The sequence below is a fragment of the Glycine max genome, chromosome 14, assembly GCF_000004515.6.
Source record: "Glycine max cultivar Williams 82 chromosome 14, Glycine_max_v4.0, whole genome shotgun sequence".
Classification (NCBI taxonomy): domain Eukaryota; kingdom Viridiplantae; phylum Streptophyta; class Magnoliopsida; order Fabales; family Fabaceae; genus Glycine; species Glycine max.
In genome coordinates this window covers 49212917-49231645 of record NC_038250.2, presented here as the reverse complement: position 1 = coordinate 49231645, position 18729 = coordinate 49212917, and the positions used below count along the sequence as shown (strand labels likewise).

The following is an 18729-nucleotide window of genomic DNA, read 5'->3' as shown; positions in this document are numbered from 1 at the left end:
AAATATAAGGATTTTGTTTTCGTATTTTAAATTTAAATAGTTACGCCCATAATCTCCCAATGTTCTAGTTTGAGGAGGAATATCTTTCTTCTCTTAGATAAGATTAATTTATCTTTTATCTCTTAGAATAGTTTAACTTAATAATAGTTTTATCTTTTAGATAACATTCTATTTGTATTTATATACATGATGTAATCTGATGATGAGTTGAACAATACATATTCCATACAATTTTATTTTCTCTGCTTTCTGCATAATTATTCTTCTTTGCACTACGCATAGTTGTCACTTTTAACAATATTGAACGAAGTTAGTTGTTTTCTTTGTTTTAGATTTTAACACTACGAATTAATTAAAAAATATTCTAGAAATAATTTTAAAATAGTTGTCATAAAAACAAACAATTCTCAATGCTATAACAATTTACTATTGATTGATAATATAAAAAATCTTTATAGTAATAGTATATTTTAATTAAATTTATAAAATAATTAATTTTTTAAACTAATTAGAAAATATAAGAATTAATTTTATTTAAAAAATATTAATATAAATAAAATTTCAAATTATAAGGAATTTGTTAATTGAATTCTACTCAACGTAAAATCAATTTTAAAATTGAAAAAAAAAAGTAACTTACTTATTACTTATTTTGTAAGTAAACACTTATTTGTTAATCAATTACAAAAAGTATGTTACGAAACTTACACAAAATCTTAAGTTTATATCTCATTATTGTTTATTTATGTATAATATATAAAAGTTGAAACTAAAGTAGTGAAGTTGACACGTCATTATAACTCTTTACTATTTTTAAACTATGTCAGGGTAAACATTCTCTGTTTATTTTTTATCACTCAAAAAAATAAGAGCAATAACTATTATGGTTTGAATGGATAATTCATTGATCAGATCAACGGGAAATATATACAAAGTTCCTAGCACATGTTTTAGGAAACAAAAGATGTCTCCCTTAGTACAAGAATAATTGTAGATATTTATACTAGAAAACATGAAATATATATGATCCTAAAATAATATTGATCAAACATGCACTCCTAAAATAACGCACAGATTGATTCTCACAGGCTGTTATCTTTCTTCAACAACTACACTCTAACAATGGAAGCTCCTACTACATCTGTCACCAAAAGGAAAAAGCATTTAAGGACAAACATCCTAAATTCTCAAACTAACCCTAACATAGAACCTTGTTTTGCATTGCTACTCTCTCTATGTGCATGACAAAAAGAAAGAGACCAAAGCTTGTCAATGAATGATCGAATGCGGTTTATCACAACAACATAAGGATGTAGAGATGAATCTGGTTTGATGACGAGACTCAAAGCTGTCATGAAATTTGTTTCGCAAATAATGTGAGTAAAACCATAATTCCAAGCTAAAAGCAGACCTTGATAAATGACAACTAATTATGCATGAACATTTGTTGTTTGACTACAAAAACTATAATACCCAACGAGCCACTGACCACAAGAGTAATGAAGAAGACCTCCAAATCCACTATTACCAACTAACATGAATATGAGGCTTGCTACTCAAAATATTAGAATATTAGAACATTTTAGTTTCTGCACCTCGTTATTAATTTTAATTATTTATAAATGAGTGATATTAATTCATATTAAATTTTAAATATTTACTCGTAACAATTACACTCTTATCTGCACCTCTTCATTAGTTTTAACTATTATTTTAAAATTATTCTCATTTAAATTAAATAAATTTGTTGGTGTTTCTTTCCTAATTAATTTTTTTGAAAGGGAAGTTAATTCATTTCGAAATTAAATTCAATATTTTCTTAAACTAAATTACTGGAATTAATTTCTATATTAATTTTAGAATTATCTTTGACTATTAATAAAGACAATTACCAATGTTTGATGTACATATTTTTTAGACTATTTTGTCCTCTAACTAATTATAAAAATCACTTTTAAATCAAACAGTTATTAGAAAAAATAAATCCTCTAATATGAAAGTTATTTAAATATTTTAATTATTTTCTAGTTTTTAAATTTAAAACTAAAAAAAAATAAATTGGTAGTTGAGTTGAGGCACGTAGTGCTAGTTTCCAACTAATAGTTAAAAAAGCCAATGTGGTTAGAGAAAAAAGAATGGTGCAAAAGTTAAAAGGTCAAGCATACGAAAGGGACGGCCCAATAGTTGAAATAAAGTTGAGGCCCAGTAAAGGAAAAAAGATGCATTATGCAGTTCTGAGCCCAAGTGGTGTAAATTAAAACGCAACGGTTAAAACAGATCCTAAATCCTAATACTAATACCCTAGTCATGTTTGTCAGGGGTTTATGTTTATTTCTGGGCTTGTGACGCATGTTGTTGCAGTTGCACAACACAAACCAACAACATAGATACGTTATACAAAGATTCATTCATTCATATTATTAGATCTCTCTCTCTCTCTTTCTCTGAATTTCACTCAAGTTATTATCAATAAAATAAAATAGCGAAGATGTGTGAAAGTGGTAGTAGAGTCACATGGGAAGGTTGCAGCGTCTTGCTCGATATCAACGATGGTGACCGTCTCGTTTTCGCTCGTCTCTCCCCCTCTGCGTCAGTTTTCTTCTCTTTTCTTTTTCATTTACTATTATTTATTTTAGGCGATATGAGATTGGTTGGAATGGAGAGAAAGTTTGCGGTTCAATCCTCATCTTAACAAAAATTAACATTTGCGGATAAAAAAAAACTATTATTTATTTTATTTCTAAATTTCTTTGTCTTTATTTTTTCTTGTTCAGGAAATTGAAGATTGGGAATAAGAACTGCTCTCTGCAACCGTTAATCGGTCGTCCCTTCGGTACTGCTTTTCAAGTCGATGGACCTTATCTCTCTCCCGCACAAGGCACGCACGCATGTTCCCTTTTTCATTTTTTTTTTTACTTTTTTGCCATTATTAATATTTGTTGTTATGTTATTATCCACTAGTGATTATGTTTCATTTGCCTTTGTTAGTTTCTAACCACATTGTTCATTATATGCTCATGGGTAAATGGTCAAATTCGTCTCTTAAAGTGTGAAGGATGGACAAATTGGTTCCTGAATGAAAAATTCAAATTTAGTACTTTTTGCATGTTCAATGACTAATTTTGTATTTTCCATCTTTCAGGGACCAATTTGTTACTGCATCACACTTTTGGGGACAAATTTGGCTATTTATCTATGTTTATTTCTAAGTGAGTGAGAGAGTTAGGGCGGGAGGCTCTCTGATTGATTTTTGTTTCTTTTAAGTTTAATTGGGATACTTCCCTGCACTCTAACATGTAGGGTGCCTCTCTATTTGCGATTTAGTTAATGGTAATAATGCTGAAGAATTAAGAGATGTTCAAGTAAGTGTCAAGTCGAGGGACAAAGTTGAGGATAATTATCCTGAAGAAGAGAGAGATGTTCAAGCAAATGTTGATTCGAGGGACAATCGAGAGTTGGTTGACAATAATACGGCACAAAGACTGACTGGTGAAGATATAGAAGCCATGCGAAGGTCAGTACGTGAAGATTTTGGGGATTAAATGAAATGAGTAGTGAAGATTTTTATGCGTTATTTTGGTATGTTTTGGTTTCGTTACTTTGATTTTACATGTTGATGTAATTTGAATGTGGTTTTAGTGCCATTCTTTGTTCGTGTGAATTCTACTTGCTTTTCTGAAATGAACTGTCGAACTATTATTTCTTTGCCAATCTTGTGGGATTCAGTAGTGAAAGAATAAACTGTATCTTTTGTGCAGGCAGGGTGCGGGAGGTAATGAAATAATTGAAGCTCTCATTGCCAATAGCGTGACATTTGAAAAGAAAACATCATTCTCACAGGTATTTCAACGTGTGAAAAGCTTAGATTGTTTACTTTGAAGTAAATACTAAATATACAATTTTGTTTACCTAAAAATATTGCTTGTATCATTTGTTTTGCTTTGGTTCGAAAAAGTTTCTGTCCACACAATGTATTTGCTCAAATTACCAACTTGCTAACACTTTCATCACTTAGTGCTAAGGTTGAACTTGTTAGCATGCTGACAACTTTGGGGACTACTTTGTATAGATGGAAATTTTTGGAGGCCAAATTGTGTGTGTGTATTGTAATTTAGGAATGAAATCGAAGTGAATCTTATGCTATTTTTGCAGGAGAAATATAGACTTAAGAAACAGAAGAAATATGCGCCAAAAGTACTTATGAGGCGCCCTGTTGCTCGAAGGTGACCTTGATTATTTTCCTCTGCTGTTTTTATCACTATATTTTTACATATTGATAAATGGTTCACATTTTTCTCTCCATGCAACCAATAACTGTGCCTTGAATATAAAAGATTACCCGAAAAATCTAGCTTATTTGGACATTCTGGGTGTTGTTCTGTTGATGGAAATGACATTATGCTGTTATGCCTTCTGTCACTGTACTACAAACTGTCTGATGGCGGTGGGACCAGGGGCATTATATTGATTCAACAAACAATAGAATCATGTCAAGAGCTTTTTTTTTTGGTGAATAGATATAGCATGCTCTTTGAACATTGGAAATAAATTATTCCTGAAAATATCCAGAAATATAATATTTTTCTCCTATGAAACATTTTGTGAATTGTGACTTATATTTTTGTCTGGCATATCTGTAGATATAATATGTATACCGTATCAGTTTTTTGATATTTTGAGTCTCTACTCTCTTACTTACGGTTGTTATTATCTGTTTTTCTCCAGTATATGTGAGGCCTATTTTAAGAAGTATCCATCTAAAATTGGGTGAGTCTTTATCTTGGGCATATGAATGCTATTTTTCTTTGCATGTTTACCATTTTCATTTATTATCTATTAGTATGAAGATATTCTTTTGGAGCATGATGTAAATTGTGAGCAACATGCATTATAATATGTTTAATGTGTGTGGTTTTAAATTTTTAATCAAAGAATAGGGTAAAGAATAGAAGAGAGCAAATTTCAAACATTGGATATGTTAGATAGATTGGCTGCAGAGTTGCTAATTTTGTGGTTTTTTTGTAAACAAAGAACTTAATTTTGTGTTGAAATATGGGTTTGAGAAGAAACCAGACTTCTTAATTTATTATCAGTGTCAGGATGTAAATATTCTTAGTTTATTTTTCTCTGTTTTGGACTTGTGTATCCTGTTTGCCGTACATACATACAAAATTACATCTAGAATAAGTGATGCATATATCCTTGATATTGTTTCTAACTAACTACTAATGATTCAGATTCTTGCGGGTGGACACGTTGTCCCTTCTGCTTTCCATGGGTAATGTTTCTTCAAATTCTGACATTCTCGTAGTTGATATGATTGGCGGCCTTCTTACTGGTGCTGTGGCAGAACGTTTAGGAGGTATGGTATAAATTAAACTAAGTTGGCCATTTAGATATTGCTCTTTTTCTTTTCCCCAATAAAATGTGTAATTAACTGTGAATGATCCCAAGACAACACTTGAGATATAAAGAAAATAGCACTTTAATGTTGATATATAGTTACATTCACTTTTGTTTACCACAGTCTTCTGACTAAGCTAGTGATATTGGGAATTTTCCTAGTTAAGCAGCTATTGCATGCATTATATGTGAAGTATTAAACAATGTTAATATTTTTCAGGTACCGGTTTTGTATGCAACTCATATTCTGGGCAGGCACCATATTCCATGGATATTGTGAGGATATTTAACTTAAGTGATGAAATCTGCAAGAGGTCAGATATGTGTTTTATACTTTTGTTGCTTTCATCAAACAATTTTTCTTGTTAAAATCATCTAAATGTTTTTTTAATTGCTCTTTTTGCAGTATTGATTACACTAAAAGAGAAACGATTAGCATTTTCTTATGCTTTAATTTTTCAAAGATAGTTTTGGATGTTCTTTGTTTTGACCTTGGTATTTTTTACAATATATACAATTATTTTTTCTTTCAATTGAGTATTTTTAGACACATTTTTTCTTGTAATTTAATAATTTATGAAGCCCAAGAAAAATAGAAAAAGTTTATGGAAGTTTCTTCAGAGATATCTATGGATATAATTAAATTAATTCCATGTTACTATCTGAGAACTAAAGAAAATGACTTCAAATCACAAAAAGAATCACTTGAATGCGTATGTTTGATTCTTGCCTCTGGCTTTCTTATCATCTCCTATTTGTTGCAGAATTGTGCGGTCTCCCATCTCTGACTTGTTATCACAAAAAGAATTACCCGAACAAACTCTGCAACATGATGATGCATGCAATGTGGAAAGCCGGTCAACTGTAAGTAGGACCTCCTTCATCTCCTGCTCAGTTCTATCTTGTTGTTTGCACACTATCTGAAGTTATAAAGTGTGCAGGATCAAATGTCTGCATCGACCAGCATGGAGGATAACTCTCATTCATTGGAAAATGGAATTTCTGATCTTGGGGCTGAGAATACTGAACCTGCTAAAGTTCGGAAAGCTCCAAAGGCTGGAGAAAGGGCACACAAAGAAATCATTGACTTGTGGAAGGAAAATGGTTTCTCTAGGTATATAAATTTAAATATTTGCCTCCATGTTCAAAGAATCATTGAATTAAGCATTCTATTTTCCATTTGTACAGTCTAATCATTGCTGCTCCGGAGTTGGATACTTGGGCATTGGTTAGAGATGTCTTGCCCCTTTTAGCAAACTCTGCTCCATTTGCTATTTATCACCAATATCTTCAGGTAATTTATTTCACATTTCAATTGTTTTCTGACTTACATTAATCAAATCCTTATGCATATTTAAAGAAGCAGAGTGCTGCTTATTGACAATTGATTAAACAATACCATGTAGTGATCAACTATCCAAACTAAGTAATCCAGTACACATGGAGACAGTAGAAAATGAAAAATTTGGGGGTGGGTAGGGGACTAGGGGTTGGGCAGTTTAAACTTTAAAGCAGAAATGCTTTATATTTGCCACTAAATACTAAATAAATTATGATGAAAACAATGCTCAAGGAACTCCTATTCGGACTGTTCCGGCAACACTCATGATTCTCCAATTCTCTTATCCTCAATCTCCTCATGGCTCTAGCTGCTGTCCAGTCTGTTGTGCATTTCCATCTCTCTTGCAACTGATTTCTCCACTCCCTTGTTTCATCAAATTTCCTTGTCTTATCAAATTTCCTTGTCTTTTTTTTCTTCTTATCTCATAGACCAACAGGCCTTTACTATTGTTAGGCCCATTCTTCTGTTTCCTTCCTTTTCTATATATGTGGATGAATTTCCCTTCAGATTGTTAACAAAATCTCCCTTGTTTGTTCACTATATAAAATGCAGCCTCTTGCAACTTGCATGCACAATTTACAGCTTGAGAAAATGGCTATTGGATTGCAAATAACAGAGCCTTGGCTGCGTGAATACCAGGTATAAGTTATTTCAATATTATGAAATTAGACAAGTTTTATGAAGTCCTTTGGTTACATTATTTATGTTATTCATATCAATTTTTTTATGGTACAAAATACAGACCCCCTTTAACAATTTATTCATATATATATATGGCAGGTACTTCCATCTAGAACTCACCCATGCATGCAAATGAGCTCATTTGGGGGCTACATTCTCAGTGGAACTAAGATATGCAGCACCTAATTCCAGCTCTATCAGAATGAATATTCAGTTTTGCTTTGATTACTGACTTTCTCCATTTGCAACCTCACTCTTGCTACGTCACTCCTTTGGATAATAGCACATGAATCCCAATGACCAATTGTGTCATCTTTTGAGCTTCATAATGTACCAGTTCAACATTTTTTTTAGTTTCTGACAAGTTTGTGGTCGCCCAAAGGAAAAGTATGGCCAATGTACACTTTTAACTGACGCATAAATTTTATTTTTGGCTGTAATGATATTCTTATAGATTTTGTATTTTAGTTGATATTTTTTTCTTCCTATCCTAATATCTAAATAGTAGTCAGATTGTATTTGTTTTATCACAAGAAATGCATTTTCTAATTCTTTTCCAAGTAAAACACATTTCAATACAATTTCTTGTCTTTTCAAAATTAATATTATCTAATTCCGCTCCCAATGCTAAATCAAACTATGAAGCCTGTGTTTCGATATCCTCTAAAAATTGAGTTCCAAAGTTTCAAAAGGATTATTTTTGTGAGCATATGTTTGGTGTTTTGTAAACGGAGACTCACAATTAAAGCCTTTTTTATCACCTACCTCCCCAACTAAGCTAAAACTCAGTAATGTTTTTTATTTCATTGCTATTTCTCCTTTTTATTTCAATGTAGTAGAATAACTGAAGATCCCAAATTGCTTAAATTCTTTTTTAGCAATCCGTTTATGAAGCCTCTGACGAATTTAATTTTGTGACTCTGATGGTACTTTGTTGCATCTAACTTTGGGTGACGTTTTGCCTAACCAATTTCCAATTATAATAATAATAAACAAATTTTTAATCAACCAAACATTTTCGCTTGAAAGCTATAAATGCAGCTGGCATTGTGCCACTGTCGCCAGTGTGACAAGCACCTGAATAGAGAAAGACAGTATGAGGCTGGTAGAAAATTGGATCCTTGGCATTGATTTTAAGCTCTTTATTTTCTATTAAAAAACTCTTAACAATAACTTCATTTCTTGTAGGCTAAAATTGAAATTCTATAAAGTGCTGGTTTTATGATTCTTTTTTTGGTACACAAATCTGAAATACTTATATTTTTTACTTATTTGAATTACTTGTGTATATTTCACTTATAATTTTAAATATTTATATTTATACTTATTAAAAATATCATATTAAAAATATCCATACAGTACTCGGAATATCTTTTAGTGTGCGTGTGTACTTTTGACTTTTGAGCAACTTCATTCAAGCAACCATTGTTCATCCACACTTCATAATATCACACAATCAACTTTTTTATTCCAGCCCAATAATTTTAAAAGTTTTTTTTAATTGACCCACAAACTTTTAATTCAAATCTATTTGTTTTAGAGTTTGGTAGGAAGGATTTTGATAGAATTAATTTTGAATTGTTGAAAGCAATTACAATGTATGTCTAAACTAACCAAACACTACAATAAGAGGAATTAGTTGTTGTAGTTTAGTATATAGGCAGCTAGGCCCTACAACAAATTTGTGTTACGAAGATGCAATTAAAAAAGTTGGTAAGGAGTTTTAAAATTTAAAAGCCACTGTGGGACCTAACAATAAGTTAGAAGTGAGATATAACAAAAATGAGATAAGGATTTTATATAAATTTTCACACTTCTCCACAATATTAGGGAAAAACCAACTAAACAACTCCAACATGTTAAAAATGATTTTATATAAATTTTCACACTTCTCCACAATATTACATCATTTTTACTATTTTCAACGATTTAATCAACTGTTTACTCTAATCCTATAACTATAATTTTTTTCTTAAATGAGCTTCACAATTTACCTCATTTTTATATTTTTTATTTATTTATATTTTTCAATAGCTGTGAGATTAGGCAAAAAAAGAAAAAAAAAAGATACAGTTATATAATGATTGTTGATTGTTATGGCATCCATTATGTATGAAGAGCAACAGATGCTTCCACTAGCAATGGATGCTCTACGAAACTGGTGATGGATCGCTCTCCAGTGGTGTCAAATAACTATTCAATTTACTTTTTTGTTGATTTTCCAAGAACAGCCTATGGTGATGAACTTGTTTTTTCTGTTAAAGTTGGTCCAAGTTCATGTTCATAATCATAGGTATATGGAGTGAACTTACTCTTCCAAAAACATTCATTATGTATTATTAGCATCTCTCTTGTTGGTAAACAGATGAAAGAGATATGTAAAAATGTAGGGGCACGTAAATGTAAAGTATAGCACTCCATTCTTGTAAAAGAGATAAGTAGTGGGAGTCTTATTGTGCTCCTAAACTGAGTGCAATGAAAGTGATGAGACTGATGCCAAATTAGAGTTGTAACCAAAATATTTAGAAATATCACACTAGTTAGCTTATTCTTTTGAATACGATTTTTATTATCGATTAAAATTTATTGAAAATCATAAATTTTTATGAATCTTTTTCCTTATTTAATATAATTTAACTAATATTAAAATATTTTTTAAAAGAAATATGTTAAAGTTTATTGTTAACACTAAGATATTTATCCCAAGTATATGGAATGCAGAGTGGATTGAGGTTGTGCTACTTTTGCTGGATTGGTTGGGCTATCACGCTCATGGAGACTGGCACAGAGAAGGAACTGCATTTATAGGCCCACTTTGGTTATGACATCATATATATTTGCGATGACTCAAAGCTAATCTCATTCTAAAGACCAACAAAATAAAGATGTAATACATTTTGGTGCTCCCTTTCTCATCAAAGATGTAATACAAACTAATTAAATTCTCAACAATGATAGATTCCTGATAAGATTGTCAAAAGGTCAAGGCTAATGCTAACGGCTAGAGGAAATTCCCTGTCCCAACCCATATCATATCATGTCATGGTTTGAAAACTCTTTTTTAACCCTTTGTACATCACATGCATGTGCTGCCATTTGGAGTTGGAAAACGCTATAATTGATGTTACAGTCTGTTGTGTTATTGCACAATATTAAGATTGCAAGGTTGTTTTCAATTGTCAGACTAAAATGTGAGGATATTAAACACTCGTACACCTTACCCATCTTACCTCAACATTCTCCATTCCAAATATGTATAAACCTTTCAACGAATTTCTGGTTCTACAAGAATTTTTGGCAAACTAGATTCCAACTTATTTATATATAGTTTCCTATATTTTGTTATTGTACTATCATTGAACATTAAAAACAAAATAAGAACAAGATTATAAAAATCTAAGATACGGCATACAATGTTTGGATTATATATCCTTTACCTTAAACTGTGATATAGATAATGCTAACTGAGCTTTATCCACAAACTAATGTTTGAAAAATAATTAGTGGTGTCTAAAATTTTTTTAGCATCAAATCACGATTTAAGTTGCGGTAGAAAGTAGTTGTTTTAATATTACGTCTGAAACATTTATAACCAAAATTAAGTATCACGATGAAAATTATCTCATTGAAAAATGCAAATGCACATTTAATTAAAATTATTTAAAATCAAGTCAATTAAAAAACAACCAAATCTTTGTTGTAACGGTACAATTTGTTCCAAAATCCCAAGTCAAACTTAAGTTAAATAATATATTGAACACGTCTGCCTTGCTTTAACGTCAAAATCTAAATACTCTTTACACTTCCCGTTTGAAAATCGAAACCATGTAATTCAACTTTCTACTTACTCATATTTCGTGTCCTGCACCTAAAAGCTTATCAAAGTATTCACATGATGGCAAAAAGAAAATCCATTAAGGAAGTATTTAGATTAAAAACAATTCAAAATTTTCACGAATTCAAAATTCCAATATTTCAATTAATTTTTTTATTAGGATAAAAAATTTCAAATTTCATATTATCTATTTGCATAAAATACTTCATTTCCTATGTAAAATTTCATTTTTAAATATAAAATTTACCAAAATAAATGAGCTAATCTTTAAATACTAAAAACTTAAAAAATATTTATCATAAATGATAAAAACTACAAAAATCCAAGATTAAGTATTTGATATTCTAATTCAATATAATTTCATAATCATCAAGAAAAAAAAATTAAACATTGATATTTTTTACGAGTATTCTAGCGTTGAACGCGATAAATATTTGTTTTTATATAATTAACTTCTATGTAAAATGCACATCTAAAAGTAAAAAGAGATTGTACCTAAAAAAGAGAGAAGAGAGAATATTGAAAATGTTTAATTAAGATAGCAAGAGTGATCACTTATAAAGTCGTATATTCTAATTTAGACAAAAGCGTGAATTTGTATCTTATTACTACAAAATTATATATTTGCTAATGATTAAGGGTTGGGAGACGTGTGGAAGAGAGAGTTGTGAAAGAGAGTGAGGAGGAAGAGGGAGCGAGAAGGAGTGAGATAGGTGTAGAAAAAAGATAGAGGGCAAGGGAGAAAGGGAAATGCAAAAGGAGAGAAAGAGCAAAGCAAGGGAAACAAATAACGAAATAGGCACGAGAGAGAGAGAGAGAGAGAGAGAGAGAGGAAGAGAAATAAGTGCACAAAAGAGTGGAAGAGTAGAGAGGAAAAGAATAACATAGTGTGCATAAAAGCTTCAAAATAGGAAGACTGACAAAAGAAATCCCTTCATTTCACATAAAAAAAATCTTTGTAAATATACCAAAAAGACTAAAAGAAAAGAAATTTTTAAATTCTTTCATTGCAAATACTAATTAAAATCCCTTCATTTTACTTTTAAAAAATCACATAAATTTTAATCATTTTTCTTAAAAAATTGTGCTTAGTACCTAAACAAGTCATTTGATATTGATATATAGTATTTTAAATCCAGTAATAAATAAAATTTCTCTTGAAATTCTTCATTCATTTACCCAGGACTTTATCATAAAGAATTTTTTATATAAATATCAGATGGAGGGCAATTGACCCTTTTTCCAATGTTTCTATTTGAGTATATTGTTTGTATGTAGATCACAGCTATCAATAACTCGATTGCCTAGCAGATTCTATATTAAAAATGTCAAATCAACTTTTTTAGTTGATCAGGTGAATAACCAACCTGCTTCACCTAATGCATGCAAAAAGTATGGAGAAAAGTTGCCTCATTAATGAAGTTCTGCCTTCCCTTTAAAACTTGGTAATACTGTTGCACTAACATGAAGACCAGCTATACAAAGCAGCCGATGCAAACACCCCCTTGAAATCTAAGTCCACATGAAGTGGCATCAGGCTACAAATGCTTCCATGCCAAGACAAAATTTGTAAATATATATATATATATATATATATATATATATATATATATATATATATATATAAAATGAAGCAACAAATGGAACGGAAACTTAGGAAAACAGATTTACATCCAGTTTTACAACAATTCAATGCCCATCATTGTCCACCTACCCCTATTTCAGGCTAAAAATTGACAATATTCATTTGCTAACGAGTTCCTGCTGATCGGGTTTTTCTTAGTCTACCACGTGTAACCCGAATGCTTTCTTCCATTAAGGTCTCTTTTGTGGAAGGAGAAGGATTCCCATTTTCATTTGCTGAAGAGGATGAAGATGGTGCTACTTCAATTTGTTTAGGCTCTGCCTCTGCTTGTGCAGAATGGTTGGTGGTTTCAGGTGCAACATTAGACTTCTGAGTACTCAAACTTGCTCCAGTAGACTTCTGAATATTCAAACTTACTCCAGTAGACTTCTGAGTACTCAAACTTGCTCCAGCAGACTTCTGAGTACTTAAACCTGCTACAGGAGTCTTCTGGTTACTTAAACTTGCCACAGATGAGGGGGGTGCTTTAGGAACTTGTGGAGAAGAACCCAATTCCTCTTCTACCTCCCTCTGGAGCAGACTCGAAGATGTGCTAGAGGTAGGAGATGGAGGTTCCTCAACTTGAGGTTCTGCTGCAGCAGCAGCTGCTGGTTTTGCAGGTGCCGGTTGACGAACCCTCACACCAGGTCTTTGCTGTGGTTTCAAGAGACAATTTGTTAGTTCATGAGAGTATGCATAAAGAATGAGAAGGAAATGAGATAAAGTCCTCAAAGGTAGCATAGCAAAGAACAAAATATCCTCTCAATGACCAATCAGCAATTAATTAATCTACCAATTAAAAGTTACAAATGAATATCAACTGTATAAAACTTTTAACAACATACAAACATAGAAGGAAATAGTGGAATCTTCAAAAGTATCATGGCATTATAAAAAACAGAATAAACAAGGATAGGCGGCACAATCCAATGCCACATGATAGAAAGCTGACAATTGATATTCTAGCATACTTAAGTCACACTCGAGCATAATAGCAGACACAACATATGCATAATCATAATCAACTACCTGAGCAGGTCGAGGAGCTGGAGTCGATTGTGCAGCAACAAATTGCAAAATGTCATATATTCTAGTCTGACCATAACTGAAAGCTCTTTGCCAATACGAAACTGCAATATCTCCTGCCCTTGTCCTTAGTTCCAACAAGTTGCGATCAATTTCTGTCTCATGTTTCGCTACATATGGTCTGAAGAAGGAGTCATACACATATGTTGTTCCCTAACACATCAATATTAAATTTTACTGTCTCATGTTAAAGAGAGGCAACGAAGAAAGTAATATCAGATTTTCTACCATTGTAAGTAATTTTATACCTTAGTTTTAGGGTACCACAAGAATATGAAAAATGCCAACTTAGCTTCACTGTACATTGGGACCCTTCATGAAGAAATCAATTCAAAAATAAGAAATCGTAAACTTTTTATTTTATTTTATTTTCAATAAGCAGATATAAGTATAACATTCTCTGAATACATGCAATTTAGAGTCCTCTACCATGATATAAAAGTATCACCAACCCTCTCACATACTGTCAAAACCGCCACCAAAATCCTGCAGCACAGGGAAGAAGAAAGTTGGTATCAGTATTTGTCACTAGAACTACATGTTAAGCACAAACAACAAATCTATATAATGTGTGTTTGAGGGGAAAAAATCTTTTTTTTTTGCTGCAACCTCTTGAAAAAGCTTTTGGAAAACCAAAAATCGATTCTCTCTCTTGCAAACAGCAGAACCAAACATGCTAAATGCATACCAATACTGGCACCAAAAGCGGAGTTGTTCAATTTCCGGCTTATTTTTTTCAACTGCTTTATAGCATTCATAAGCTGGATAAGCATAGCCAAAAACCATCCTGCCATTACACCAAATGCCAAATAAAACGATTAAATTTCAAATATTACAATGCACCATTCATTTTAAAAAAGAAGACAGAAAATACATACACAAGCGCCCAGGTAAGAAAGGATCCTATCATTTTGTATCCCTGGCATTAAAAATATAAAAGAAAAGGTTACTTTACTCCAAACAGTATACCGTAATAACATTCAAGCAACTGAAACTGAAGGCCAAAATTTGATTCATATATTTCAAAACTTTCTACAATTGAAGGCCAAAATTCCTCTAATTCCACGCTCATTAAAAATGCAGCATGACAATATCCTACAGAGTATCCCTATAGCTTATTTTTCTTTACAAAGCCACAATTCATTTCGGGTTTTCTCTCGAAACTAGAACAATAGCAAGTGCAGTGTTCTCATCTCGTAAGTAGTGGAGAACAAAAAATAAAGAAATAATGCTCATGAGGAATGCAGAGGGCAGAAACTTGTGAATCGAAGAACTAGGTCGAAAGCAATGCGGAAGTGAAAAAGTAAAGATCAAAACTCCACAACACTAGCGCCAATTAACAGAAACATCTAATGCATTGAAACCGTTTTTAGATTTAATTTGATTTGATTTGACTTGCAAATCAACAAAAAAGAAAACTAACATTTGAAATAATAATAATAATAATAATAATAATAAAAGGAAATATACCTGAAGGTGAGTGAGTTGCGGTGGAGAAAGAGAGAGAAGGAAAGTAAAATGCGAATCCGAAAGGAGAAGAGTAGAGGAGTTGAGGTAAATCTGGCGGTGGAGGTTGAGAAAGAGCGGCGACGGCGACGGCGACGGCGGCAGAAACGGCCACCGCGAAACCGTTACGTTGTCGGCGAGATGCGGAGGGGTGGAGAAAGAGGATTAGGAGTTGGAGTTAAAAGAGAAGAAGCGTTTTAAATGAAATGAAAATTATTGTTTAGCTTTGCATTTTGTAAAATCCCATTTGCTCTGTTCATAGCGATATGGACATATAAATATATTTTTTATATTCTTATTTTTAATAACCATTAGATTTAAATCCAATGGCCAAAATCACTGCTTCCATCACTGCAACAATCCATACACTATGGACTATAACACTCACTCTATGGAGCAATGGGAAACGATTCTGTGCGTCGAGCCCCTGTAACCTTTTTCTGTGCCTCATCAATAATCATCACAGAACTTAGAATATATTATCCTGTAAGTCACTATTATTTTAATCGTATTGCTAACTTAGGATATTATTAAGAAATTTAAAAAATATTTATGATAAAGATTATAAGAGAGTATAAAAAAATTATTAGTATAATTTTATGCATTTCAATAAAAATATTTTTTTTAATTTTTTAACTAATCTCCTAAGAGCACTGGTTAGAATTTGTTATATTTTAATCCTTCTATACTCAAGTCAAATATAAGAAAAGTACTCTTATGTCTTTAATTATAAGATACAGTTGACTATTCATATTTATTAAAAAAATTAGTTAATTTAGTTATTAATTTTAAATATGTTTATAATTATAATGTTTTTTAAAATTTATCTTAACTTTATCGAAAACCTATTCGTCTTTTCCAATCTCGAGAGAAATCTTAGGATATTTTAATTAAAAAATAATTAGTACACAAAAGAAATGAAATCAAACTTTATAATAAGAGAAAAAATAATTACTTAGTATGTCTTATTGTAAATAGGAACAAATGGAATACTTCATTTCACATTTATCATTTGATTAGTTAAGTTCATTTAATTTTTAATTTCACGTAAAAACATTATATTTCTTAATATTGAAGACGGTGTTTAAAACATAGGGAGTGTATACTTGTCCAACAACATATTTAATTTATTTTAGAAAATTGTTAAATTAATTTTTTAACAGATTTTATTTTTAAATTTTATTATAATTAATTTGTCATAAGAGTTTTGATAATTATTATACAATTTTTATAACTTGATATATAATGTGATTTTTATTGATTCAATTATTGAATTATATCTATATATTATTAAGATTGTTTGTGTCAAATTTTATAAAAAATTGAACAATAATAAGAAGTAACCAAATTATTCATATTTTGGTATATTTTAAAATATTTATATTACGTCGATCTTAATTTATATAAATAATATAACAAATAATTTTATATTAACATGAAATTTTATCTATGTAATATATGTGAGATGAATTTTCAATTAAATGGTAAGTCTTAAAAAAATATTATTCAATTAAAAGTTATAAAATAATATAATAGTTTTCCATGTTATATAGATGTAATTTTATCTTCCCTCTCTCTATATATGAATAAGATAACAAATGATTTTTCATTGGTCTAATCTATCCCTCCTCGTATGTTTAATTTTTTTTTTACAAATTATAAATTTAATTGTTTATTCTTTATATTGGTGACAGTAAACAAATCAATCTCAACCCGTCACTAATGAGTAATGAAAGTAATATTCCAATTTTAATTAAAGAGTAATATTAAAAAGTTTTATAATACTGTATTTAAATTTTGTAAAAAAAAAAAAAAACTGTCAACAATTAGAAGCGATCGTTTTGCCTTGATTTTAGGAGTAATAATGCCATTATAACCAAGAAAAAGCATAGTGCATGAATAATATACTGACATTCCATTAAAGTGTGAATATTATATGTGAAAATTGGATCAATCGAGTTAGTAATTGATATTAGCATAAAGGAGCATTGTAATATATTCCCTAATAATACTCTTTCTTATATATGTTTTATTACGAGTTAAAATTTATTAAAAATTATACAAACATAAAAAAAAAACTTAGTAAATTTAAATTTTAGCTAATCAGGTTGCTAATAGATTAGTTATATATATCATTTAGAAATATCTGATAGTGAAAACCTATCTTCAGATAAGTTAATCAGATTGTTGATAGATTAGTTAGAAATGACGGGTAAATGTGGTTTTCTCTTTGTGCAACATGCATGTAGTGATAGATGAAAAAATAAGACTAGGATCTTGATCAGACTAAAAAGGTAAACAATGCAAGCTAGAACACATTTAATTTGGAGTTTGGACCACTGCTTAATTACAAATAAGCAACTAATTAAGCTAGCAGCGCATTGCTTTAAATAAAGTCATTTGTGAAGCCCCATAGTCACGTGGTCGTGGGATATCATGCATATGGCTTTTGGCCTCTTCTTTGTTTGTGCTAGGATGCGTGGCGCAATATGTTCCAACACAAAATTATATGCTGCATTAAAAAATATTAACGTGTCCAAAACTGTACTGATAAAGCATCAAGAGTACATTTAAAAAAGGTATTTTAGTTAATTTTTTTATTTTTATTAGTTGAAAAACTTGTTGTTTGTTTGATAAATGATTTTTTAAAATAATTTTTAAATTTTTTTTTAAAATGCTATTTATCGTTCAATAAAATAATTTTATAGTTTAACTTTTCAACTTTAAAGTTGGATTAATTTTGCCAAATAGTTTAGTGAACCCTTCAAAAATCCCCAGTCGGGCATTTAAACTGTTTCAATATACACTAGTAGTATATGTATAGTGCACTAGAACACTTATTTTAAACCATTTATATTTATCCACAATTTGTACTATCTCTTTACTTCCTGGTCACATTTGAATACATATGGTACGATGAATTAAAAATCCGTTGACATTTAGTTAATTATGCCTAATCTCCATTCATGTAAATTTCTGCCCTTGATGGGGGGCATGCTTTGCCATTGTCCCTTCAGAAAGAAGTTGCATAGAGAAGCAATTGGGATCATTATTATCTTTAAGGGGTGGAGTAGAGGGCACGGGTCTTGAGAGGTTTTGTCAACCACAAGAAAGCTAAGAGAGCAACAAACCATGGTAGATTTTATTGACATCAAAAGTAAAAGGTTAGAAGAAAGAGACTCTCATGTAATAAAAGGCTAAGTATATTTCAGAAAGGCAAAGGGACCCTATAAGATGATATGACTATAAGGG

General features: G+C 30.8%; 2 protein-coding genes across 4 annotated transcripts; one reads left to right on the top strand and one right to left on the bottom strand.

Annotated features, from left to right (window-relative positions):
- Positions 1 to 2293: 2293 nt before the first annotated feature.
- On the top strand, positions 2294 to 7893 carry LOC100788691 (tRNA (adenine(58)-N(1))-methyltransferase non-catalytic subunit trm6). Of its 3 annotated transcripts, XM_014767305.3 has the most exons (14): positions 2449 to 2589; positions 2775 to 2878; positions 3143 to 3209; positions 3325 to 3514; positions 3759 to 3840; positions 4153 to 4223; positions 4726 to 4767; positions 5238 to 5362; positions 5624 to 5717; positions 6168 to 6267; positions 6345 to 6517; positions 6592 to 6697; positions 7298 to 7384; positions 7526 to 7893. In XM_014767305.3, exons 2-14 carry the CDS (start codon positions 2852 to 2854, stop codon positions 7610 to 7612), a joined length of 1251 nt encoding a protein of 416 aa, XP_014622791.1. In that variant the 5' UTR covers positions 2449 to 2589; positions 2775 to 2851; the 3' UTR covers positions 7613 to 7893. The 3 variants fall into 3 exon arrangements, with proteins under 3 accessions (XP_006596555.1, XP_006596554.1, XP_014622791.1); XM_006596492.4 differs by lacking the exon at positions 3143 to 3209 and having other exon boundaries at positions 2294 to 2589; XM_006596491.4 differs by lacking the exon at positions 3143 to 3209 and having other exon boundaries at positions 2294 to 2589; positions 3301 to 3514.
- Positions 7894 to 12893: 5000 nt separating this feature from the next.
- LOC100783207 (HVA22-like protein) lies at positions 12894 to 15714 on the bottom strand. Its single transcript, NM_001255366.3, has 7 exons — positions 15442 to 15714; positions 14850 to 14890; positions 14660 to 14758; positions 14401 to 14457; positions 14220 to 14283; positions 13915 to 14124; positions 12894 to 13539 (listed from the first exon to the last, which is right to left on the bottom strand). The coding sequence occupies exons 2-7, from the start codon at positions 14879 to 14881 to the stop codon at positions 13012 to 13014; spliced, it is 990 nt and encodes a 329-aa protein (NP_001242295.2). The 5' UTR covers positions 14882 to 14890; positions 15442 to 15714; the 3' UTR covers positions 12894 to 13011.
- Between the last annotated feature and the right edge of the window lie 3015 nt (positions 15715 to 18729).